Source organism: Leptidea sinapis, chromosome 10, assembly GCF_905404315.1.
Source record: "Leptidea sinapis chromosome 10, ilLepSina1.1, whole genome shotgun sequence".
NCBI lineage: Eukaryota > Metazoa > Arthropoda > Insecta > Lepidoptera > Pieridae > Leptidea > Leptidea sinapis.
In genome coordinates this window covers 1,589,166-1,616,420 of record NC_066274.1, presented here as the reverse complement: position 1 = coordinate 1,616,420, position 27,255 = coordinate 1,589,166, and the positions used below count along the sequence as shown (strand labels likewise).

Here is a 27,255-nt window from a genome sequence, read left to right as displayed (position 1 = left end):
CTTCTTTTTTTCGTAAGAATATCATTATATTGTACTGCCTGAGGGTGATCGCTCAATTCCCAATCTGTCTCATCATTAAGAAAGTCATTTATGTTATACTAACTATACCACGCAAAGTTTTATAACATTCTTTTGAATTTTGGTAATGACAGTGTCTAGAAAATTCACTTATGTGCATACATAACATTATCAGGAAAATATTGAGAGACGACAGTAAAAAAATGTTCATTTCTTTAAATTTAGCTCACAAATCCATGGTTCCATCATGAACCCTAAGCGGCACTATATTATAATGAGCAAGATGAATCACTTACCATAAGGTGAGCATATAGCTCAACTTGTCAACTTTGTGTTATTTTGTATAGTTTGAGTTATACTGTGTTTACTCACCTTTTTTCCATCTAATTCGTGAGCGCCTTGTGCTAATACTTTATCTACACTAGCAGGATCGCTAAATGTGATGAACCCGAATCCCCTGAAACAAATAAAATGGGTTAGGAAAGCATTCATATAATGAAATTTTTGGGACATTTATACCATTATAATACAATTCACCAATTCTGCGCTGCAATAGCGCTTGTCACTTTGAGATATAAGATTAAGTCTTATTAGCTCACTAATTTCACCAGCCTTTCAAGCGAAACACAATAATGCTTGTCTTGCTTTACAGCAAAAAAGGCGCCGCTATGGTTACCATGTAGCTTGCAAGCTGTGCAAAGAAGCCTCCCACTGGTAAATTATGATGGGACATCATCTCCAATATATTTATTTTATAGAAGGCTAGTAATTGTTGCACACTATTTACATTTTTAAAAAATTTGGTGATTGGTTCACATACATAGATAGATAGTGACAACATACCATTTAAAAATATTATTGATTTTAATTATATTTCCGAAATATTTCTATAAAGAAAGTAGAGTTAAGTGAAACATAATATCGTAAAACATTTTCTATGTCTTCAGATTAAAAAAGTACATGTTGTAATTTTGTATGAGTTAAAATTACCAGAAAGTTCTGGAATCGGAAAATTGTAGTTTTAATAAGTTACCGTATTTAATCATCCCTATTAATCTTACCAATCTTTCGGGTCACTTAATAAAAAGATACAAAATTAGGGGCTGTGGAAATGCTACAAAATAAATGGCGTATAAAATTAGGAGGAAGGTGAAGCCGAGTGTAACAGTCGACAGATAGGAGTGCGCTGATTGCAATGTACTTGCTCAGTACACGTACCTGTCTCTAATAACGTTTGTATTTATTTTCTCCGCTTGAGTTAAAGAATTGAAACTGTGATGAATTTAATTTACAGAGAACGAGCTACAAATTCTAAAATTAGGTTTTATATGGGTACTGCTTCTGTATTTACATAGATACTAGCATTAGTAAGTATTGAAAATTAGTTAGATTTTAGAAATCATATTGTTGCCGTGTCGAACTTTATTAGTTAAAATATTCTTACCGGGAAATAATTATTGTAAGTACTTACTCTTCAACTCGCAGCAGTCTTCTGCGAAAATGAGCATAATAGGAAAAGACAAAGGAGAGAGCGAATCTACGCGGAAGGGGAATGAGAAAGGAAATGTCAAAAGGCTTTGAAATTTGACATTTTGTGTGGTACGTATTTTTGATTATTGTATAATATTTTTCATAAGCCATATAGTCTAAGATGCGAATAAGAAACAACCTTCACTTATCTGTTTAATTAATGAAAAATGTTTTATATCAAATTTAACATGGTATAAAAAATATCGCGGTTGGGTAGTCTCAAAAAGATCGGCCAAGGCAACATTTTTGTTAAAAAAAAAAAACGAAATTCAAAATAAAAAATGTCGTAGGCTAATACTACTACTGCTACTTGCCGTAGGGCAGTTGCCCTATGGGACCGACTTCGTATTGAAAGTATATTTATTTTAATATAATACGATTTAATTTCTTTATTAAATAACTAAGGCCAAGTGACAAGTATTGATTTACCTGTTTTATGCTATAAATTATAATAAAATCGTTATAACAGTATAGAAAATAGCCTATCTTCAATACTTTCTATTTTTCCCCTAAGTGAATTGGTTATAAATATTTTAGAAATTTTATTAATTAACTTTTATTTACAGAGTTTTCAGATAACCCTCACGCGATATATTTCAAGTATTTACATCCATTAAACAAATGACTGAAAATCACTTCCTATTCGGCTCCTGCACTAGTAGAAATATTATAATCACAAGGAATAATTAATAAAGTGTAATTCTAAACGTTCTTCATCAGTCACTCTACATACTAGTGGAAATAATATAAATATTCGGCTGATAGTAATAATAATATAATACATATTGCAGTAATTATATAAAAAAAAAGGATTTTTCTCAGAATATTTCAAACTTAATAATAAAGAGAATTACATCATCCGTAATGTAAGTTTATAATGACTTTATAATACGGCAAATATTATTATCAATAATACATTTAGTTTTTCACCATATTTACATATATATTATTTAAAGTAGTTAATATAAAATAGTTACATATAGTAAATTCTCAATCAGAACATAAACGGAAAATCTTTACTTTCCCAATTGATTCAACGGCGTGGAAAACTACTACAACATAAGCATTACGCTTCAGTTGATATCTACAAAATTGTAATAAGTCCTCATTAGTCCAGAAACAAGAAATGCAATTCTACGAATAAGCGAGTTTAGATTGGATACTCGTAGCGCAGACGAAGCCGGACGCTAAGCATGTTTGGGAAGCTCACTTAGCATTATTAGAAGGCTGATTGTGCTCAATCATGCTACATTGTCTAATCCATAAACTGCATTGGAGATTAAAAAGGCTTATAAAACATAAATTAACATTAGCACCCTACTAAGGTTTTCTCAACAATAAGAATTTTGTAAGTGTAAGTAATTTTAAAACGGTACTGTTTCTTGATATTATTAATACAAAACTTGTATCAATATTTTATTGGGATATTTTTATGCTCTGAAAATGAATGTGAGATGGCTTTAATTACTAAATCTCATAATTTACACACTTTTTCACAAATTGTCTTGCCCCAAACTGGACATAGCCTGTACTATACTATACTACACAAGAAAACGATATAATATTTAATAACATATACTTAGTTAAACATACATAAATACATATAAACATCCATGACGAAAATAATTCATATTCATCATATAAATGTTTGCACCTACCCGGATTCGAACCTGGGACCTCTAACTTAGTAGGCAGGATCACTAGCCTCTGGGCTATAGGGGTTGGCATATATGTATTTTTTTGAGTGTAATATTAAAGTTTCATTAATTTTACTATCGTATACTTACTATCTTATACTTTGTATTATTTTAAGAAGAAACTGTATATTTATAAATAAATAAATAAAAAAATATATTATAATAATGTCTATCGTGTCCCATTTACTTAACAAGTAAATTGAATCATAACGATGATTTCAGTAAGTCCGCGATAGCCGCTCGCCCCGGCAATAAATAATAAAAGCTTTTCCCACTTTAGGACTTACAAAAATCACAATTTATAGAGCATTTTAATTTCACTTAGCCGTTCCATATTTTACATATGGCGGAATGCCCGAGCTACAGACTCGAATTAATAAGTACTAAATTGAAATTGTAAAAATGGAAATACAATTTTCTCGTTATGACCCTCGCTACCTTACCGTGTTCCTATTTATTACATTAGCAACTACATCTCGTATTTAAACTCTCCGCAATTTAAATAGATCTAGAAGTTTACTAGGCATATTTAGAACCCAATATATATAAAAGGGACGTTAAGCATCGAACCTTAAGTAATTTAGTGAGTGAATTTCTAAAAGCCCTCCCCAAAATTACGTGAAAAACAAATCCCTCCAATTTCCCAAGTATTAAATTAAGCCAGCTCCTTACAAGATTCATGACTTCATACACCCTTGCACGATTGTATAGTACTCGTATGGAAATTGAAAATATATCTCCTTTCACAACGCTTGCAGGCTGCTGATTATAATACCAACATTTTCACTTGACCTGTTCCGTCTACTATTCATTTACATTTACATTTCCTTCAATAGTTTGGACTGAAAGTGATTTTATGATCAAATTGTCAGAATGTCACGCAGTTAAATTATTCTAACTTGATTTACTGAATGTGGGGGTAATTCATATTATGTACACTGTGTTTTTATTTTGCATAGTTATGAAGTAAAATCTTTTCAAAACATACAAAGTGGCCTCATCTACATTAACATGAGAGAAGAGGTTCATATTTACTTATAATAAAAATATATGAACTTGAATTTATGATAAAATAAGATTAAAAAATCAAAATAAACAATTGTTATTATTTTGGATTAAAGTCTCCTGTCGTAAGTGCTCAGAGAATGTAAACTGAATTCTTTAAAACGCTCTAAACACTAAATTTGGTTTTCGTACTTTTATGAACAAATTGTATCTTGAAATCAATAAAAACAAAACGTGTCACCACGACAAACAAACCATTGCCTGTTCTATATTACCCATAACATAAACATACACAAATTCCATACTAGAGGTAATAAATGGTGATAAGCGCTATTTGCTTTCACTAATGCAGTTATTACAGTGTTATTTAACATAAATAAACAAAAAAAAAATATATTTCGTATCCCATTCGTAATCACACAATCTTTGATTTGTTAGAAAGCCTAATCTTTTTTAATAATGTAAATATAACTTTTATAAATAAATTTGTCGAGTACTGTCCTCTTCTACTTCTCCTCGCATAAATTGGTAAATAATAAAGTAATTTTTTTTTGTATTATTTAGAAAACATATATAAGCGTCTTACTATTAAAGGTATGCTATCTAAGAATATATTCTTGATGATATATATTTCAATAATGAATGGAGAAAAAACCAATGTCTTATTTTGTAATCTGTAGCAACTTTAATTGTAATCAGGGTGAATGAAGAAACTTTCCAATAGTCGTTATTTTTCATTAACTTAGATTGGATAGTAGATAAGGTTTTTATTTTAGCCTACTGATTTAAGAAATTCCTTAAATTGTTATGATGGTCATACAATACTACCGTGTGTCAAGCGTTAAATGATCACCAACACTCTGTTTCCTTGCAAGTACAGGACAGAGTGTTGCCAGCATTTGAGAAGAAAAAAATGCAAGTAGTAGTTCAGAATCTTTAAAATGTTAATTTACTAAAATTCCGGTTACGATCTGATAATGAATTACTTCAAATATTAAATGAAATTTATTCATTAAAGTAAATAATTGTATTTAATTTAAGTAAATTAAGACAGATATAACAAAAAGTTTTATGGAATAAGGCAAGTCGCATAGCATGGGCAAGTAACAAAAGATGGAGCAATATCACCCCAAACTGATACCAACTGCACGCCAAATAAAGAAGAGAAAGACCTGGTTCTAGGTGGAGAGTCGCAGTTAATTTACGAAGGAGTGCCTTTGTGGGATCACGGCAAATAATGAGACGAATGGAAGAAGTGGAGACCTTTGCCCTGCAGTGGGATGGTGGATAAAATAACATAACTAACTGAAATAAATAGTATGGGTTTTATTATGAAAATGAGGGACGAGACGAGTAGGACGTTCAGCTGACGGTAATTGATACCACCTGTCCATTATAATACAGTGCTGCTCAAGATTATTGAAAAACCCAAGTATTCTGAGCGGCACTACAACTGCGCTAATCACCTTGAGACATAAGTTGTCAAATATCATTTGCGGTGCCTTTCAGACCGAAACACAGTAATGCTTACACATTACTGCTTCACGGCAGAAATAGGCGCCGTAGACCCATAATCTAGCTGGCATCTGCTACAAAGGAGCCTCCCACTGGTAAACACATCGTGGAGCTACAGAGGTAACTAGAGCTATTTAACCGTAATAATTTAAATCTAAACCTTAATTATTTTTTTCCATAATATCATTTCAGAACAACCTGTAAGTAATCCGTAGCGTAGAGGCTACCGTAGGCACTGACACCTACTTTGTACCTACTTATTCCACGCCGCGCCGTTACTGTTCAGAACTCGTAGATGAGTAGGATTAAGGTAAGGTTGGTTATAGTTTGATTTCCAAAGCTTCAATTGGTTTGTTTTAAAAGGAGATTGATCATACACGGGCCATGCTGGTGTCAGACATTAATACATTTTTCAATTTAAATTTCATTTTTACATTATGTTTGGGACTAAAAATAAAATGCTTCCTATCCCGAGTATTTTTTATTTATTTTCAAAGATTTTTATATTATTTTATCAATAAAATCGATCACTGGTTATCGAATCATAATCGTTTAGGAGGTGCATCTTCATAGAAGATTTAAAAAAATCATTTTTTTTAAATATAATATCTTCTAAATCAATCAAATTCCAATCGAAACAACTTGTCATGTGGTGATTCTGTGTTTTCAATCAGTGTCAATATTTGAATTTCATTTCAATCCCATGCAGTTGTTTTGTGTTTTTCTCACGTACGATACTAATTATATTTTGTTCGTATATGCTAAAACAATTAAAGTGACTGATTATTTATGATGCATTTATCGAGACACAAAAATATTTGTAAGTGACCAGTAATTTTTTACCATAAACGTTAATTTTTAATTATTTATAATAACGGTTTAGTATTTCCATCGTTCATTAAGTGTCTCCACTGAAACACCACGCGTTACTTACTAATAAATTAATTAATTTAATTTGTAATAACCTAAACAAAACAGCACGAATACTTGTAATAATTAATTTCGGTGGAAAGTCTAAAATTGCTGGTATCATGAAGCATATGACTTGGCTCGAAACCAATATGCGGAATTTGCTTTAATAGGAAAATTTAATTTCAATGTAGGAAGAACATAATGTAAACAATTTTGTAGCATATGCTACCGAATATTATTTTGCTGTGATTATTTACACATGATAAAATAATGTATTATTAAGTATTAATTAGTCAATGGTCATTGATACAAATAATTAAAGGGTATCGACATATTTAAAGGGAAAATTATTGTGGTAATATATTTATTTTATTATAAACTAACTTTAGCCCACGACTTTGCACGAGTGAAAATTGGAATCAAGTATCTGTATTTTTATTTTAAGACATTTGAGAATTAAATTTAAAATAGCAGAAATAAGATATTGTCTTGCGGTAAATTACCATCTGTACTTTAAGTGAGACCTCAATACGTCGGTAAAAACTACATGCTGATGAGGGTACAAACATACATACATACAGACAGACATTATAATATTCTAGAAAAATTTTGCTTTTGCTATAATAAAGCCCATCCATATAATTTTTTCTTCAATATATCTACTGTACAGACATTCTATTATAATATGTATATATATTCATTAAAATATTTATATAGATATAATATTTCTGTGAATATCAATTCATATCCCTTATTCATTAAGGTTAAAGATATAACACAATTAAATGTTAACAGTTTGGTAACTTTGTGAATATAAAAACTTTGTACTGCTAGCTTAAACATGATTGCTTGTGGCAGCGTCGTGGGATGAGTCGTTCCCTTCATGGTTGGTCCGGTTCAGGCGTCAAGCTAATTGTGGTGGCTGTATGACATTGTCATCGGCAACTCTGGTTCATGTTGTTCAAATTAAAGTTATCTAATGTATTTATAGTTATACAAATACAATTATCTTCATAATCTTGACTATAATTATTGAAAATAATTGTGAAATCTGTATTGATGTTAAACTCTTACTATATGAAAATTGTATCAAAATGAAATCACTTCTAAGTTCGTATTGTGACAGTTTTCATGGCTTCTTATTTATAATGTAATGTAATCATTAGTAAAGATAAATTCCACGAGTCAACATACTTCTTGACAGGTTAATATAGGCAGATAATATTTTTTGTTAAGACTTTTAGCTAATCTAATTCCAAAAAATTTAAATTTGTGTAGAGATAATTTTAATATTTAAGTGTAATTAATATTTTGTATTTTCATCAGGTATTTCACTTATGATTCCAAATTAAATTTGTAATATTATCGCTTATGAACTCATTTCCTAAAAGCATGCATTTTCCTCTCAACACAAACAATGGTTACAGCTTAACTGGTATCGCACTGCGACCGCGCCCGTTTATTTATTGCCGTCGAGATATTGATAACGCACCTTCTACACTGTACACAAAAACTAACTAGAACGTCAGCTTTAAAAGATCGCCACGTAAATACAAAGCCTGGATAATTGCCTCGCTCACCTCACTACGCTGTAATTTAACACAGACCTTTTGTTTTTCGCAGCGTTAGACCTCAAACTATCGAAACGGTCTAGATAATCCACTCGGCTATTGTGTATTTGGACAGAACTCGAAGAAAATAAATATAGGATCGGGCCGAGGTAAAACCCTAAACCGCAACGTCAGGAACAAATAGCGGTAACTCCCGTATTCATGGCTCATGGCTGCAGCCTCGGGTGGAAACCGATAGCAATTACTGGCGGAATTAATATCACGCCCCAAATGTTGCTCGCACATTTATACGTATCGAGTGCAATATTGTCTCCTTTATTAGTTGCCGGGACAAATGCTGCCAGTGTCGTAATTCCACCCTCATTTCGTTCTTCGATTGCCGTCTTTCTTATTTAATCTTCACGGTAATTAATAATATTTCTTATGACCAGCGCCGGTGCGCCTCGAAGTCTGACCAATAAAATAATTTCTCCTAATAATATGTACATATTATCTAATGCAATATTAATCTTTTCTAATAAGCGCTGTCTACTTCATCCAATATTATAGATAGAAACCTTTTGCTTCCATCATTATCATAAAGGCAATTTGGTGATCCAATATTTACATGTTGACCCAATACCTCCTTTTCATCTACAGTGCCCCAAATGCCATATATGTTCTTTTACCATCTCACTTGAAATCTGTTTGGTAAAATAGTATTCTGAGTCGTTATTTTCGTTTTCTATATTCATTGAAGGCCAATTTTATTAACTCCTCTCTCAAATCTTCTTGCATCATCGTCAATTCATCGATGTTCCCCAAAAGAAAAATAGTTTCTGCCTTTCAATCATGAACCATTTCTCAGGCCATTTTTTTGTTGGATTACGCATTTCATAGCTACGACAAACAGTTTTGATTTTAAAAACAAGGATCTGAATTTGCTATTTAAATATATAAGGTATATTGAAGAAGAAGACAGCCGAAGATCCTCCTCGTGCGTATTTTCTCTGCATATCAAGAGAAGGTAGTGGTGTTCTTTCTCTACACTTCAATTAATACAATCATGACAATATAAAGTATTCGCCAAAAACTTTGCAGCTTGCGACCTCCATTTCTTTCATATAAACAATAACTAAGTAACAGGCACACGTGTTACGAACATTGAATCGGTGACGTAAAATGTCTCTAAATTCTTCTTGGGTTGACTAGTCTATAATAGTTCCAGCGAATGTAAACTTAATGAAAATTATACACTTTTAACTATAATCTTAAACATCATACTGACCTAAGCTGAAAAACTTAAGAATTGCCTTTATAATGATCCGAAATTGAGAATATTTATAAAAGTATTGATACATCGCAATTTTTCGCAAGCTTCGTAAGATAGCATCATAAATAATTCTCTTCAAAATTACGTAATCCAATAATTAATCTAAATGGACCGCACAGCCGAATGGTTCAAAACAATCAGCTCTGCCGCAAAATACGCGCATTAAATGAAGTAAATGTCCGCCTCTGGGGATACCAGATAAATTAAATTGATTAGAATCCTGTTCGATGCCAGTCGACGATGTAGTGTTGAATAAAAATAAAGACAAATGAAAAAATCACGCTTACTACATGCTCCTGATCTTTTCATTACAATATGGCGCTATTGGATTATAAATTTTCGTCCATTCTGTGTATATCTCTTTATCAATGGCTTTATCGAGTCAATGGCTTCGTTACGAGAGCCTTAAACAACGATTAATATTTAAGCCCAAATTTAGGTTGCCTAATCTCGTCGTTGCAACGGTTGGCTGAATTTTGTGACGTTAATAATACACTGCAATAGAGAATCTCGAACTATATCAAACGTGTTCACCTTAAAATTGCAAGCAGCTATGTTGTAAGCTATCTGTTTCATTTACAGCTCAGCGGACAGTTAAGAACCATTGAGATTTAGGTAGAATATGGTAGATTTAAATATTAAATTCCAAGGCATGTTATAGTAAGCGCACGAGTTCCAATGGTATCTAATCACCTCCAAAAATAAAATATTGCTAGCTTATGAGTGGATGTATATTTTTAGGAAGATTTTTCGATAAAAATTTCTGATTTAGTTTTAGAAGACAATTTTCTAATGAATAATTATTACAAATGAGAATGAAAACTAATGGAAACGTAAATAGAAGTACCATATTAATTGGTAATGTGGCAGCAGAAAGGTCGTTGGATAGTTTGGATGTGATACCTCGAAGTACTTGTCCACTGCTGAAAGTGATTTGTTTGGAAAGCTCAGGGTTAACTATTCACGGAAAATATTTATTTTGGTCCAAATGTATGGGGATTAAAGCTATGTGGTTCAACGCATAATTAAGTCTTTTAAATATTATGCAAATCGAATAATTTTCAAAGCAAGTCTCCTTTTAATCATAAAACATGGTCGCCATTAATGATTACGTAGGATCAATCTGCAAAAGCATTAAGTACGAAATACAATATATGAAATATATCCTAACACTGAGAATGTAGCGCTGTGATCTAGATAATATCATGTTCATTATGAGATGCATCGTATGAGATCGTATTCGTCAGCATCTAGGTACTCGAATACAACTGGAGCTGATATTTACCAACATCAAAATGACAATGTGCAATTAACTTCAGCTAATTATGCATCTATACACAATTGTTAGTGTAACAAGCTCAATAATTCATCGTATATTATTTGTTTACTGTCTGCATTGGGCATTGTTTACCAAATGAGTACAAGGATACCGCGATATAGGCCACTGTGTGCTGAGTTAATATTTACACTAATTTAGTACGTAGCTATCGTATTAAGAATACTAATATCACCAATGTATACGGGTTTAAATAAAAAAAACAGCCTGTGCTTATAACAATACTACGGAAGTAAACCTTCGTCAAGATCTATATTATAACTACTACTTTGCCAAACTATCCACTTTAGTTTTGAGACTGAAATAATGTAGAGAGATTTAAAAATGAAAAATTTAATTAGATAAAGCCCATCTAGCTATCAAGGTAAGTAAGCTATCAAGCATCATTGGCAAAAAAAAAACAAATGTCTAACGATAAAGTAGTGGCACAGTGAATTTTTTTACAATTTTTCATTTTATTTTCGTGATATTAAAAATTAAAATTGTCAAAAAGACCTCTTCAATAACTTAAACATTACCGGTCAAAAGGAAACGAATTAAGTGGTTCAAAATTTATTGCCACTGAAGTCAAAGGAAAAATATAAGCTTGCCTATGAAAAAGTTTGCGCAGTGAAAAATAGAAAGTCAAATTCTTAATTGGAAAACGTTTTGCTTTCTTATTTTAAGGACCTTTCAAAGAATTTTCTTTACACAAAAAGTCCAAAATGAATGCAACATACTTAAATTTGTCCAATACAGAGTTTTTAATTTAAAGGACATTTTTCCGTCAACGGCTATTATGGTTTGGGATAGCTCCGACTGTTGTTTAGGGCATGAAAGTAATGTGACAGACTATAAAAGTAAAAATATTTAATTTTAAAACTTTATCTGTATAAAATACGACAAACCGTCAAAATGTGGTCAGCCGTCAAAATTATCTGTAGCAGTCGATTTAATAATTCTTTTTTGTATTATCTATGATGTTTTAGTAACTATTTTATTACTAATTAGTTACTTTGAAGTATGTTTTAGTTATAAAAAATTACTACATTCATTAGTAATAATCGAAATGTAATCGGTAGGTAAATCTAAAAAAATCATAAAAAATGCATGACATACTTTAAACGAAATTTGTTTAAATTACGCAGTATCTATTGTTTATGTTATCTAACAAAGCCCTAGCATGTTTAATAACAAAAGCATTGAGGTTCGTTTTTATAAACAAGCCGAAACACTTCAAAAGTAATAAATTTTATTGTGTAACCCGAGCCCGTTGACCTTGGCGTCAGTAACGCGCGGCAGCTTAAGACTGGCCATGGCGCCACGCGGTTTCTGGCATAGGCTGCCCAACGGACGGGTTATGAAAGACACTGTTTGTCATGTTTAAAATTACCAAAAAAGCTGTGATTTTTTTTATTTAATTGAAGGCACCATAAATCAAATAAATATTTATTTAACACTTTAATGTATCAAAGCGTAATACAAATCATAGAATTTAACGGTTATTATTATAACCGAAGGTATACGTTAAGCCCCAAAAGATTTCTAAGAAAGCTTCTGATTAGGTGATAAATAAGGGTAAAAAACCAAGACAACTCTCATATTCTAAAGATCATAAATTATTGATCCACTCAACTGTGAAGTCATAATGACCTGGGATATTTTCTTTACTGCTTCATACCTCAGCTTCAAAAGACAACGGAAAGTATTGGACGAAGAATCAAAAAGGTCAAGGTGATCTTGGCAAGCCGCCAGCAACTGCACAACCTATTACAACATAAAACTAACGAAATAAAATAGAAAAATTATGGCATGTGTAAAGTTTTTGCACTTCATATAATATTACATAATTATTAGTTTTAAGATAATAATAATACTTATATAATAAAATCGTTGGATTTTCTCGTATACTAAACGCCCCAAAATGATGAAGAGAAGAGACAAGAGAAATACTCCAACTTTAACGATAGGTAAGTAGAAAACATAATGAATTTTGCCATCAATATTCTTGTAGGAGCTAACGAAGCTTGCATATTACGCTGCAATTTACTTAAATATAAGAACAAATAATGATTTTCAATGCTAAATTACTTGTACTGAGTTTCCTTGTTGTTTGGTAATTTTTTTTATTTGAGACGAATTAATTATTTTTATTAACCTCCAAATTATTAGATAAAACACTTAACTTAATTTACATATAGAATGCAAATATGAAGACGAAAATTGTTGAAAATTTCATTGATTTAGATTCGTCTAAAACTCAACACAGAACCGACTCGTTTTCAAAGTAGCATATCAGGAGGGACTAATTCTACTATAATTAATAAGACAGTAAGTAGTTCACGTATTGCCTCGTGAATACAGCGTAATAGCATAATTAATATAAACACGTTACATTAACGTCACTATTTTATGACGCGACAACTGGTGGCAAACAATTTTCGACATTCCATGCAAATTACACTTGAAATGTATTTAATATTTATCTTCTATTCATGACCACGTCATTATTAATAATATTTGCTTTAAATGCAAAATGCGTTCACAAATTATTACATTTTGTAACACGTCATGTTATGCACAATTGTTCGAACAAGTCAAAAGCATTTTTATGAAAATAAGGGACGAGACGAGCAGGACGTACAGCTGATGGTAATGTATACGCCCTACCCATTACAATTCAGTGCCGCTCAGGATTCATGAAAAACCTCAAAAATTCGGAGTGGCAATACAACTGCGCTCGTTACCTTGAGTCAGACGATGTTAGGTCTCATTTGCCCAGTAATTTCACTAGCTACGGCGCCCTTCAGACCGAAACACAGTAATGCTAACACATTACTGCTTCACGCCAGAAGTAGGCGCCGTTGTGGTACCCATAATCTAGCCGGCATCCTGTGCAAAGGAGCCTCCCACTGGTAATTTGGCATTTTTAGTGTTGTGTATACGAAGACTTTGATGAGATTTTACTACGATGCTTGTTAATAGAAGAATAAGTTAATAGTTGAATAGACAATCAATAAATTTATTTACTATAGGTAATGACTATCACATAACATATTGCAACAACACTTGGTAAATGAGAATAGAGACAGAAGAAGAATTAAGAATCTATTGAAGTAGGCGCTACTTTGCGAAAATCCATAATTATACAAATGATTTAAGTTTTCTTTAGTGTTAATTCCGCCAATATTTGTTTTTAAATAATTCGACACGTGTTTCGCCTCTACACGACGGCATTCTCAGGACGTGTTGCTCGCCAGTCTCGTGCCAGACCTAACCTAACCTAACCTAACCTAATCGCCCATTTTTAAATCATAGAACAAAAAAATTTATTTTCTTCTTAATATAGTACAGCTTAAAGTGGCCAAGGCAGCATCAGACGAGTACCATGCATTATTATCTTCTATTATAACCTACTTTACTATAGTAAGCCTTGTTTGAAGTTATTAGTGAGTCCTAGTATATTGTCTGGTATTTTATTGTAAAATATTATACCAAGACCTGTTAAGCAGCCCTTTTAACTAGTTCACCTTTTTCACGGCACGCACAGTTAATTTTTTCTCGAATTAATTAAATTCAAGCTACAATTTGTCTTGTATTCTAGTATTATTTTTCGAATATATTCTTATTATAATATGTATATGTATTGTGAGCGAAGGGTTGAATTTTTCCCAAAGTGAGTCTCTTGGACGTATGTTATAAATTGCTCTAATAGCCCTCTTTTTGAGCATAAAATACGATATACATCCGCAGCATTTCCAACAAGCCAATTACAATGTTGCCTGAAAATACAATACAATCCGCAAGGGCATACTTAAGTTACCTTTTTTATCTAAGAGGGGGCAAACGGGCAAGAAACTCACGTAATAGGAAAGGATGAGGCAACCGCCCATGGACATCCACAACAATAGGGGTTAAGAGACTGTTCTATACTTGAAGGACCTAAGTAGTGTCAGTTAGGGAATTGGTTCCATAAAATGGCTGTGCGTACCAAGAAGTTTCTCGCAATACCAGCTATTGTAGAATGCCAAACGTCAACATGTGAGATTTGAAACGTTCGAAAACACCCAAATTTAAAACAAAATCACAGTCGCACCCCGGCACAACACACCTCTAAATCTATCTATAATCCACCTCACCTCTAAAAAAGAAACATTACACAGTTCCGGTCTTTACTAACCAATGTCAATTTAAATTTATAATAAGTTACCAGAACACTTAAAAGCCTAAAAAACTAAAAAATTCATAAGCTCTTTGAAAAAGTTACGTTTAGGAAAAAGCTACTTAATGAATACTTGAAGAAAAAAAAAATTGAATGTCTGCCTCTCTGTTGTTCATTGCTATCTCGTATATACATGTGATAATTTAGTACTTTAATTTTGTTAAGTTACTAAGTCGCATTTAACGCAATTGAAATAAATAAATAAATAAACAAACATATTTTATATCACTCGGTTTTATTATCCGCATTCATTATCAGACTTAATAGACCGAAGTGGTGGTAGCGTTAGAAATGACATCAAAAAGAATTCTAAAGCAATCAGTTTTGAGAAAATAAATGCCTTTTATGCCTTTTAATCGTTGATGATGATTTCAATGACCAGTCCATCAAATAGAGATCCAAATAAAAATTAATTCACAGAGCTATTTCGGAAAATTTAAGTTTAAATGAGAAGCGGCGATAATTACTCCTTCAAATCAATTCTGATAGCTTCATTTTTAATATTAAAATAATATTAAAAAATAATATTTTATAATATTATTTTTTTTAGTAAATCGTTTTACTGACAGATCCAAATAAAAAAAAAGTGTCAATTATTATATTCACAGAGCTATTTCAGAAAATTTAAGTTTCAATGAGAAGCGGTTATAAACTCCTTATTACTCTTTAAAATCAATACTGATAGCTTCAGTTTTATAAAATACTTTTACAATATATTATGCAAGTGATGCAACAATAATACTTAAAAGTTTCGACTTACGTTTGTTAAAAAAAGGTTAAATGAATCATATAAAACCTCCATAAAGAGTACAGTAGATGCATAAATTCGGACGCATTGTAATTAAATAAAAGTATTTATGCGAGCATTTCGTTAGCATGTGGAATAAAATAAATAACAAGTTTTGCACTTGTATTTCCAACAAGATTTGGATCAAATTCACGAGCTTGGCGAATAGACCAATCACCGCTTCGCCTCCTTGCCTTATCTTAGGGATGGGAAAGACCCTCGCCGCGATGTCACCACAAAGAATGGACATTGGAGCGATATATTTCATTATTATTCAATTTATATACTGTATGTTTGTGCGTCGCAAAACTTCATTATCCCTTTGCTTTCTTTCTTCCGTTTAAATGTTATATTAACGTTATAAGGGTAACGCATTTCTCGCTCAGACCATTTTAATGAGCTATCCCTTTGTTATATATACAAATAAATATATTCATTGACCAAACCATATTATATACCCACACTACAATGCCTGTACGATAAGTATATAGTTAACAAAAACTGTGTATGTACTTATGTATTCACGCAAGAATTTATACTTCTTTGGCCTAACAGAAGAAAATCCTTCAAATTATTTATTCCTCGTGCTATTCTACGTCTGTAAAAAGAACAATATTGAATGAATCTTGCAACGATGGCTTTGACAATTCATTATTAATTAACGAATGCGGCTGTATGGGCTTGAACCCTTTGCCTAATAATGGACGAAGAAACCAAAAAAAAAATTCGAATGTCGCAAACATCAGAAAATTTTAGGAAGCAATTTCACCCTGTTACTTTTGTGATACAGTGGTGCGCGCGCATCTTAAAATTTCACTCTCATATTTTTTTTATAACGCGCCTAAAGAAATATTACTTTAATAATTATTGAAATGCAAAATTTATATTTGAACATTATATGTTAAAAATAACAGTACTACAAACTTATTTTATTTTAATACTTGTAAGGTGACAAGACAGTACAGTATGACGTGCTAATTAATGTCTCGATCAATAATAATAATTAATATCTATTAGCAATGCACTCGTAATTTACTATGTAATGTAATTAATTTGTGGCCAATACAGAAAGCTCTTCCGGTGTAGATTAATGGATTGTATATTGTAAGCATACACAGCACTCAATTGCACTATTTAAATTAATTACTAGCTTTGTTCCGTGGTTATGTTTGCGTTTATTTTACAAATACCTATCAATTATCCAGCTTTTTGTTAATGATTTTGTACGTAAATAAAGCAGATGCGACTTTGATGACACCAATTCAAATAAAACATTTGTGTTATTCAAATTGTAGGTTATTTCGATTAAATATTTACCTTATTTGCTTAAGTTTAAGACTTGTCATATAATCATTTATCATTCATTAATCTAACTTTAGTCAAATATTTCACTATACTCTGAATCCAAGTGTTTTTGAGTTTTCTTGGGTGTCAGTTCCGCCAATATTCGTCTTCAAACAATTCGACACGTTTCGACTCTACACGGGGCATCCTCAGGAGATATTGACTCGCCAAACTCTGGCACGAGACTCGAGAGGCGAAACACGTGTTGAAATGTTTGAAGACGAATATTGAAGGATTAACGCTCAATAAAACTCAAAAACATTTGTATGATTATGGATTTCCGCAAAATAACGCCTACTTCAATAAATTTTCTTGTACTCTGAAACTAAGAGTATTTAAATACTATGTTAAACTGCAAGAAACGTAGTTATGTCAATAAGAATCAAGTCGTTGTCTGCTTGTACTGAAAATAATAGTTAGCAACATTATGTCTGCAAATACACGAGAAAAATCAACTATTTAAGGTATTTTCTTGAAGTTGATTGATGAATGGTTTCTGTTAAAGACAGAAAAACACTTAAGAATTACTAGACATTTCGGAATACTAGGTCAAAGTGTCTGTGAATAAACTTAAACTAAATATCAAGTATATTTTCATGTGTCGCAGAGTACTAAGTACGGTTTAAATTGTTACATTGCAAAGCAGGAAGCACCGGGAATAGTATTCTATTAAGTTGAAATACATTAGGCAATGTTAGTAGCCGGTCGTTGTTATTTGACCAAGCTAAGGTGGCGTGTTGGACTGCCGTTTCGTTCACAAGATTTACGCTCACAGACACATAGATGCCGTTAGCTTTGTCCAGGAAACTAACTGGAATCGTTTGTAGATCTAACTCGTCAGCGAAGATAAAAGTTTATGTTTCATACATAAAACGGTTTTCAAATCATATTTATGAGTGTCGCACGGACATCTGCTATGGTTGGTTCGCGTGGAAATTGAAACCGTAGTGCATAACGCTTTCACGAACAATTTAAGTTCGTATTGTGCACGGAACGCAGCTTTTTGTGGCGGTCAGCAGATCTATGCAAGTTTATTGTTGTATTTTGTGTGCTGCCCTCTAAACGTCTTTTGTGGTATCGTACAAGCAAAGTTTGAACGCTGCTTGGTTCCATGTATGAACTTTATGTTCGCATAATGAAATAAAATCCTGTTGCAAAACAATTGACAACTTTCCATTGTTTTTTCTCAGAGAGTATGAGTTGTTAGGTTAAACTTGATAGTAAGTGATAACCGCCAACCATACTATAAAGATAATATAAACAACACGATATAATAAAGACTTAGTTATCAGACTTTAAGCAAGATTTCCACTACTAGGCTATGCTCGAGTTGAATGCACTCAGAATCTGATTCTAAGGTGATCAAATTGAATTTTTAATTAAATTAAGATATGAATCAAATAGGTATAAGTTACAGTACCAAAAAGGGGAAAGGAAATAAAAGTAAAATTTAGACGCGAAATTTGATTTATAATCATGAACCGTCTGCTCCAAACAATACAACATAGTGGACTTATTACTTACAAGTAATGTTAAAATTCCATAACTCTAATACCTGATAACAAACCAAGAATATATATTTTTTTTTACAAATTGATATTTGTTTAGTTTATTCGAACGTATAAGTTTTCCTGCGTTTGTTTGCAAGACATTCGGAAAATTTCAGAATTATCATTCTATTGACAGTGTTGACAGCGATATAGTAATTTTTTTGCATATTCTTGGTTTATTCTCAGGTATAACTTTATACCACGTTTATTTTTAAGGCCGATATAGTTGAGATTTTATTGAAATCTAAAAAAAATCCTCGTTTCGTATCGACTCTCTGATGATTATCGATATTCTTAGGGTACTTCCTAATATCCTAGGAATTTGGCATGTATGCTAGTATCAGTACACAAACAACAAACAAACACATATTTTGACTGAGGTGTAGGTAAGGTAGGCGCGTGGTGAAGTTAATATTTATAGTTAAGGCGTCTAGAGTTAGAAACTTGGCTTGATTAAACTGGATTGGCATTTTACATGAAAATTTTGTTGTTGAGATATTTTTTTTGTACTTCATCTATATGTTTTATAGGAGATCTGAAATGTTTTTGACTGTGCGAGTCATATGGTCTCGTCTTGGCAACCATTTACATGAAAATGTTTATTTCACTAAATCTTTATGTGTGATACAAGGATGCAGTACGAGTAGTAAGTAGATGCCTATTTAGCCTGTCCTTAAGATGCCTATTTAGTCTTCCCAAACCCAGATTAAATTGTTCTGAAAATGTAGTTTTGAGTTTGTAATTTTGTAATATATTTCACAGCTTAGCATCTGGAATAAGAAAGCCTGTATGAAATGTCTGATGTCATTTAAGGAAGCCAAGTAAAAATAATTAATTTCATATATGATTAATATCTTCAATATTTTAGGAATGTGGTATTTGACGTAGTTACGTGACAGAGGAAGTATATACAAATGTTTTCACCTAATGTCTGAATACATAGATATCTAAATGCTTGAGCAAAAGCGACAAGCGACAAGTTATCTTTCCAACAGTGTGGCTAAGTCAGCGAAACTTGAGTGTAATTTAATTTGCATCTGTGTTAAAACATAAGCGACAGCGATTTAGTGTAATTAAAGAATAATTCTAATTCAATCTTCATATTCGCTAATTGTTCAGGATCTCTAATCCATTTATGTCCATGTCAGGCGTGGTTTATTTCCGCTCACATTGAACTGCTTATATAAGCTCTCTTAATCTTAATCTTTTTCACATGAATGGGGTTGAAGCACCTTAATCTGTGAATATATGGTTCCCCTATTGTGCTCGATGCTATCTATGTATATATGTAACCCGCGGCAAAACACGATTTTAGAACAAACTAGTTTTTCCTAGGCCACATCAGTTTATTCTGGTGGCAATAGGATAAACTGGTACAGACTAGGTTAAACTAGTTTCTCCTATCAGCCTTTGAACAAACCCGTTTAACCTAGGCTGAACTAGTTGAGCCTAACATGAATAAGTACACCTCATGATAAACTGGTTTGGCCTAGTCTATACTACTAGGCCGGTAGCACATACGTCTTTTTAGGAGCCTTTAAAAATTATTCTAAAAATATACTTTTATTCGATAAAGAAATAAACAACATTAGTCATTTTTTAATAGGAAGTCTAAAGGAACCGATCCGTATAGAGGCTTGATACTCACAGAACTCTTGAGCAAAGTGAGTGATATGAACAAGTTGACACTTATAACATCAAGATATGAGTAGTCAGCCCATCTCTACACCTAGGCATATATACTGCTTCCTCAGTTTCCCATACCCTCGAAAGTGTCAACTATTTATTACTTTTAATAGTCGTAGGATCCTCAGATTATTCAGATTGCTTATTGTTTTAGCTATCGGTACTCATTTTTTTGTTTAGATTACTTTGACGAAGCCTTATAAGGAGGAAAATAATAGGGAAGGTTAGCTTTTAAATAATGAAGTACCTAATAGCGTTAGCCGGCGATGTGACTCGCCTAAACACTTGATAGGAACCGAAAATTACATTCGTTCTGTAAGCCACTTCTATTGCAACCAATGTAAAAATATTAGCGAAAATATCTCATTTCATAGTATTCCATCTATTTGCAAAATATCTACAGATTTATGGTTCATCCATATAATATTAAATATACACATAGATTTATATCTATGAATTGAAAATACTTTTTATGTTTATTTGACCTTGAATTATTTCTTATAAAATAATAACAGATGATGTATGCGTTTTATCATCCAAATTATAAAATCCATTATAAAACAAGCAGATTCACTACCGTTATACTTGAATTAAAGAAAGCAAATACTTTAAAAATCTAATCACTTAGAACGAAGCGAAATTTTTATTCTTTATTTTATGATACGTCGACGTCATTTGAAGTGGCCATTGCGTCAGCGAATTTAAGATAGAACTCTAATAGTGGGGTAATAATACTTACAGTTTAAATTTTTGTTTGAATTTATTATTCGACAGGAGAATTTTAAAATATATTAAATAATATCATCTACTTTATAACATATATATTTTAATATTATACTTTTAATAATAAAACAATTTATTTACAATTCTTAATATTTTTATATTATGAAGTGAAAACTATCATTTCAAGGGAGTGAACCGAGAATACTGGCAGCATTTCCGCGTTGGATAGCTAGGCTGATCCGTTGGCTGAAATAGGTGCCAGCGCTTGGGTTTCCAGTAGCTGTATGGTGAGACCCTTAGATAGTTTACTTTGTTTATTCTCTGTGGCTTTGGTCCCACGTGTCTCAATATCAATCGGCACAAAGATGTAAGACTCACTCCAACGAACATTTTTTTGACGTTTGTTCACATCGACAGTTGAAGCGGCTTCAGCCGCAGTACCAACTGAAGTAGCTTGGACATTGCAGTGCCTTTCTCCGTGCCCCAGCCACTTGGTTAATTCCATCAAGAAGCTAGCCATGGCGAAGTGTTGTACCATTTGTCTCTAAAACAGTTGGTGTATTAAGAGCAACAATGCACTGCGAATAACTTCATTAAATCCTAGCATGACGACTAATCCTGCTGATTTTAGGCAGGATAGCTCGGGATGTTCTGAGGACCCTTCCTTTGAAAGTACCTTCGCACGACACGCCACAAGTTAGGATATCATCCTCACCATCTGGATGTGTGGCGGTCCTCCACAGTGCGGTTTACAAGGAGCTATCTTCCACGTACTACAAAGCTGTGGAATGAACTTCCTTGTGCGGTGTTTCCGGGACGATACGACATGGGTACCTTCAAAAAAGCGCGCACACCTTCCTTAAAGGCCGGCAACGCTCCTGTGATTCCTCTGGCGTTGCAAAAGATTGTGGGCGGCAGTGATCACTTAACAAAAGGTTACGCTCGTTTGTCCTCCTCTTCCATAAAAAAAAGTACCCACGACATATTGACCTGGAAATATAATACAAGAAGCTACATTCCATAGCTTGGTTGTACGTGAAAGAACTTTCCTTGAAAATGCATTGTAAAGATATGTAATTTATGCCGTATATTGCGATGGTGAAATTTGGCAGCAGAGATCAGGAAAACAGCAATTCTGAACAGTCGTTTTGATAATTAATGCAGATTCACACGTGATATTTTGTCTTGGCCTTGTATTACAATACCCATTATTGATTTGATAGGAATTGACTAGGCGAGCAGACACCTAACGGTATGTTATACGATCAGAATTTAAAAAAAAGAGCGACGCCGTGTACAAATCAGTTATTTAACAAAAACAATATAAGTATCTTCTGAGAAACCTTCTGTGTTGTAAAGAACAATTCTCGAAAATGAGAAGCTCCTTTAATTTTGTTGAAATTGTCGCGTCTCGATCTCCGTTTTAATTCTACAAGTGAAGCTAGCTATCAAAAGAACTAACGGCCGCGCCAACGAGGCATTTCCATACGCGAGGGGCTTAGCAAACGACGTGGTATTAGTTCTCAACTGATTACATTTCTCGTCTTCGCAGTCACTCGCTTCGAATAAACTTAATTAGGGCAAAGTATAGAAAATTACATCGAGAGTTATTGTAATGACAACGGCAAGTACAGACGCTTAGAAATTATGCGCCAAGAAATGTAATGTACTTAGAACTGGAATATATTGAATTCTATTCGTGCTAAGGCGGTCTTACTGCGTTTTTATCGCTTTGTGCGAGGGGATTTGGATTCTAGAGAGTTGAGTGAAGCTCCTTGAGTAAAGTAAATAGTGGTCCAGCAAAGGGCTTCGCCAGAGATCTAAATCAGTCTTTGTCTCACGCTAAACGCTATTCTTTTGAGAGATTTTCTATCTTTGCGGAAATTCGAACGAAGATTGTATTGGATGTTGAAATTGAACATTGTGGAACGCTTTTGTACAGAATTTACAAAGTTGCACAAACGATTGTGGTGGAAATTATATAACGTGATTATAATGTTAACAGATTTAAAATCATTTGATTAAATTATGTAACTGTATTGAGATAATAATTGACATTTGACGAAGAGGCTCTTGCTCTTACATTACCCTTGAAATATTAATTTCAAATACTAACATAAATTGAATTAATATTTTTGTTTTTTTAAGTAAAAATATAACTACGTATAGGTCAAGTCTAGTCCCAAGCTGCAAGGTATATATAGTCTAGTTTGGCATTACCTCCTTAAGTGAGGGTTATCACTTTACAAACATAACAAATTGATTGATCGAAGCGGTAGTGGTATCTGCTATATAAGAAATAACATCAAAAAGAATTCTAAAGGAATCCATTTTGAGAAAGAGAGAAAGAGAGAATGTCTTTTATGCCTTTTAACGCCTGTAAAATCAATATTGGTCACACATTATGGGCTATCAGTACGTCTGTACGTAAATCATACGATAAACTAGATATCGTATGATTAAGACAGACAATACACTGCTAAAATAGGACTATAAAGCGAACACATTAGAGTAACAGATGAGGCGTTATTTATAATGTATTAGAGCAAACGACGCCTCCAATCTTTACTGTCTCTACGCAGTACGCACGTCTCCGTCTCCTAATACCAATCCATTAATTAAAACTTATTTTGTCGCAGCGAACATAATATATCTTGCGTTGATAAATAACCTTCGCGCGAGTAATTCAAACTTTCACTTACTGTAATTTATCATATAAATATTATATCAAAAGTATATGTCAGTTACTTTATCAAGTGTTCGTTTTGGAGACGTTAGGGATCGTGCAAAACTATTATTTGAGTCACTATTGATAATAATAATATTAACACAGTTTTACAAAAATTATCTTGCCCCAAACAAGACTTTCTAGTATTAAGTAAACAAGTATAACTAAAAAAAGCTTTAAAGGAGATTATCGCAAATTTTTTTTTTAATGGAATAGGAGGACAAACGAGCGTACGGGTCACCTGTTGTTAAGTGATCACCGCCACCCACAATCTCTTGCAACACCAGAGGAATCACAGGAGCGTTGCCGGCCTTTAAGGAAGGTGTACGCGCTTTTTATGAAGGTACCCATGTCGTATCGTCCCGGAAACACCGTACAAGGAAGCTCATTCCACAGCTTTGTAGTACGTGGAAGAAAGCTCCTTGAAAACCGCACTGTGAAGGACCGCCACACATCCAGATGGTGGGGATGATATCTAACTTGTGGCGTGTCGTGCGAAGGTGGAATTCGGCGGCAGGAATCAGGTTAAACAGCTCTTCAGAACACTCCCCGTGATAAATGCGGTAGAAGACACACAATGAAGCGACGAAAACTTTTCAAATTATGCAAAATTTTACCAGTCAGTCTTAAACACAAGTACCTTTTGGCAGTTAACCATGACAATCAGAAACATAATCAATTACAGTCTATTCGTAGCTACAGCACGAGGTCGGTGTCATCTGGTAAACTAGAAGTACCCAGAGTTGCAAATTATTATGGCGATAGAACTTTAAAAAAACGCTTACCATATTTACTCAATAGTTTGCCTATGGACATCCACCTCGAGCCAAATAAATTAAGGTTAAAAACTAAGTAAAGAAAATACTTTTAAAGCACGCTTCCATAACCATTGTAAATGTTGTTATTATAGTATTTATATATTAAGTTATCAAGTATATGGAAATATATAAAACTATTTTTAAAATTCTAGTATTTAAAGTATTAAGTTAAATATATGTAAATATCTATATTTAAAGAGACACGTTCCTGCAGTCAAACTGTCAGAACAGATTTGCAGGGTTTTGTTAACATTTGAATGTTATAATTTAATAAATTAATAATAGAAAAAAGTGTTAATTTTTTTGATGGGAGTTGTAATCTTCGAAACATTGAACCCCATCATAACTATGATACAGATAGACAAAATGCCATATTGACTTATTCACACTGGCAGTAATAACTTTATATCTTAAACGTGATAACTTTACTACCAATGGTTTGAAATTAGAGTAATTTTATTTTTTATGGTGGTGTTAGTTGTAATAACAGAGTTGGTGGTAATTACTACCTGGAAATAATACGTTTCATATGTCAATATAAATTTCATACATTATAACACGTAATTATTGAAGTAGTTATTTTTATATTTATAGTAACTGAACCTGCGCGCGTTGCTACGCCACTTACTAAAATAAATTTGACGGAATTACATCACACAAATATTCAATTTATTTTGTGTCATTTTATTGATTTTGTTCATTTAAAAAAATACTCAGAAACCTTCTTGGGCTCAACACTTTGCTGAAGATAATCACATGATCGAATGCCTAGTTTACGATTCTATAAAGGACATACAGACAAACATTCATTTTTATATTATATTATATAGATACTACATTTAAAGAGTTTTTAATCACAAACAGACGTCTGTATCATTTATGTGAATAGATTATAGTACAAATCTGGCTTTACATATTTGAACGCGAGATTTGCAAACTTGGGTGTTAAATATATTTAGTTCGTGGCAGTACACTCGGTTCCCAAATAGTTGTGAATAGTTTCCGAGGTGATAAGTGGGCGTGTCGACTCGAACGCATCACAGAAATCACAAGTTCCTGTGCCTAATGAACGCGTGAACGCGGAATAATTTTCCAAAAGCTTGAATAATGTATGACCTAACGAGATGTTTTTCTTGCACGAATCTCATTAACCCACATTCTGATTGTGTCATTGGAAAGTTTGGAAGTTCGTAGTTTGAGTGGAATCTTTGTATTGTAAATTAGACCTCGATCGAGTCAGTTCAACTTTTGAATCAGCTTGGCTTTATTTTCATTCAATTTAACATACTGTTGAATATCTGTTTATCATACATAATTATTTGTGCTGATGTGTTTTTATATAAAGGGGGGGGCAAATGAGAGAGACTTACATGATGAGAAGTAGTGAGGCAACCGCCCATGGATATCCGCAGCTACCCGAGGTCAAGAGATAGAGGAGTGTGAATGAGAGAATGATAAGATGCGTTGCCAGTCTTTAAGTTGGAAGTTTACTTAAAAACGAGATGTTAATTTATTTTTTACGTCGTAAAAAATAATTTAACATCTAAGGCCTATTATAATGTGAAAGATTATTTGAATGATAAAGATAGTTGGAATTAATGTTCTAAATTTTGTTAATGAATATTGTTATACTCATTTGAATGCTATTGCTACTTTTGTACTTCATCCTGACTTGCACTAAATAACTTATAAAGTTTTACAGTGAATGAAGATTTTTTTGACTTTGACTTTGACTTATGCTTGTAAGTCGCTTAGTTGTAATGGTTCAGGAAAACTGCAGCCGGTAATTGATTCCTCAAACCACAAATTTTCGCGACTGATTGACTTTGCAACGCAGAGCCTAGATCCGGGCTACTAACTTGAAATTTTACATGCCGTTTTGGAAACTAGCTCATAGAAAAATATGATGATTAATGTATTCTTTTTCAAGTGACATTTATATGTATTTAACAGAGAGCTGTTAGTTTAATAATAGAAATAAACGTATTAATTATAGTAACATAATATATTATGGTAAAATATCTAGTTACATATACATAGATCATTAGACATAGATGACTTTACATACTACTTTTATGATATTCTTGTAAATGGTGGTCTACGCGCAGATATATATGTTTTATGTGAAAAAAATAACTTATAAATTAATAATAAAAATTGTTACGCATTAATTAAATATACTAAACACAGCGACACAACAGCGAAGAGCAGCTGACTGAATCTTTCTCACTCGGGCACCTTACCTTACCTACTATCTTCGAAAAAATATGTGTGCGGTGCGCCAAAAAAAGGTTTCACTTCAAAAATGAAGAGAAGCATGAAGTTTACCTGATGGTAAGTGATACACCCTAATTCTCAGGATTCTTGATCAATCCCATCATTTAACGCAGCAACATAACTGCACACGTCATTTTGAGACATAAGATGGCAAGTCTCGCTAGCCCAGTAATAAATTACAGGGCTCCTCAAAGTGAAACACAGCAATGCCTGCACATTACTGATTTACGGCAGAGAAATTTTTA

General features: G+C 32.8%; 1 protein-coding gene across 5 annotated transcripts in view; it reads right to left on the bottom strand.

Annotated features, from left to right (window-relative positions):
* The window catches only part of LOC126966522 (RNA-binding protein Musashi homolog Rbp6), a 934,160-nt gene that overhangs the window by 332,401 nt on the left and 574,504 nt on the right, over positions 1–27,255 (bottom strand). For all 5 annotated transcript variants that reach the window (XM_050810646.1, XM_050810647.1, XM_050810644.1 and 2 more), the window contains one exon: positions 391–475. In XM_050810646.1, the coding sequence (XP_050666603.1) occupies positions 391–475 (85 nt within the window). The remainder of the gene's footprint in view (positions 1–390; positions 476–27,255) is intronic.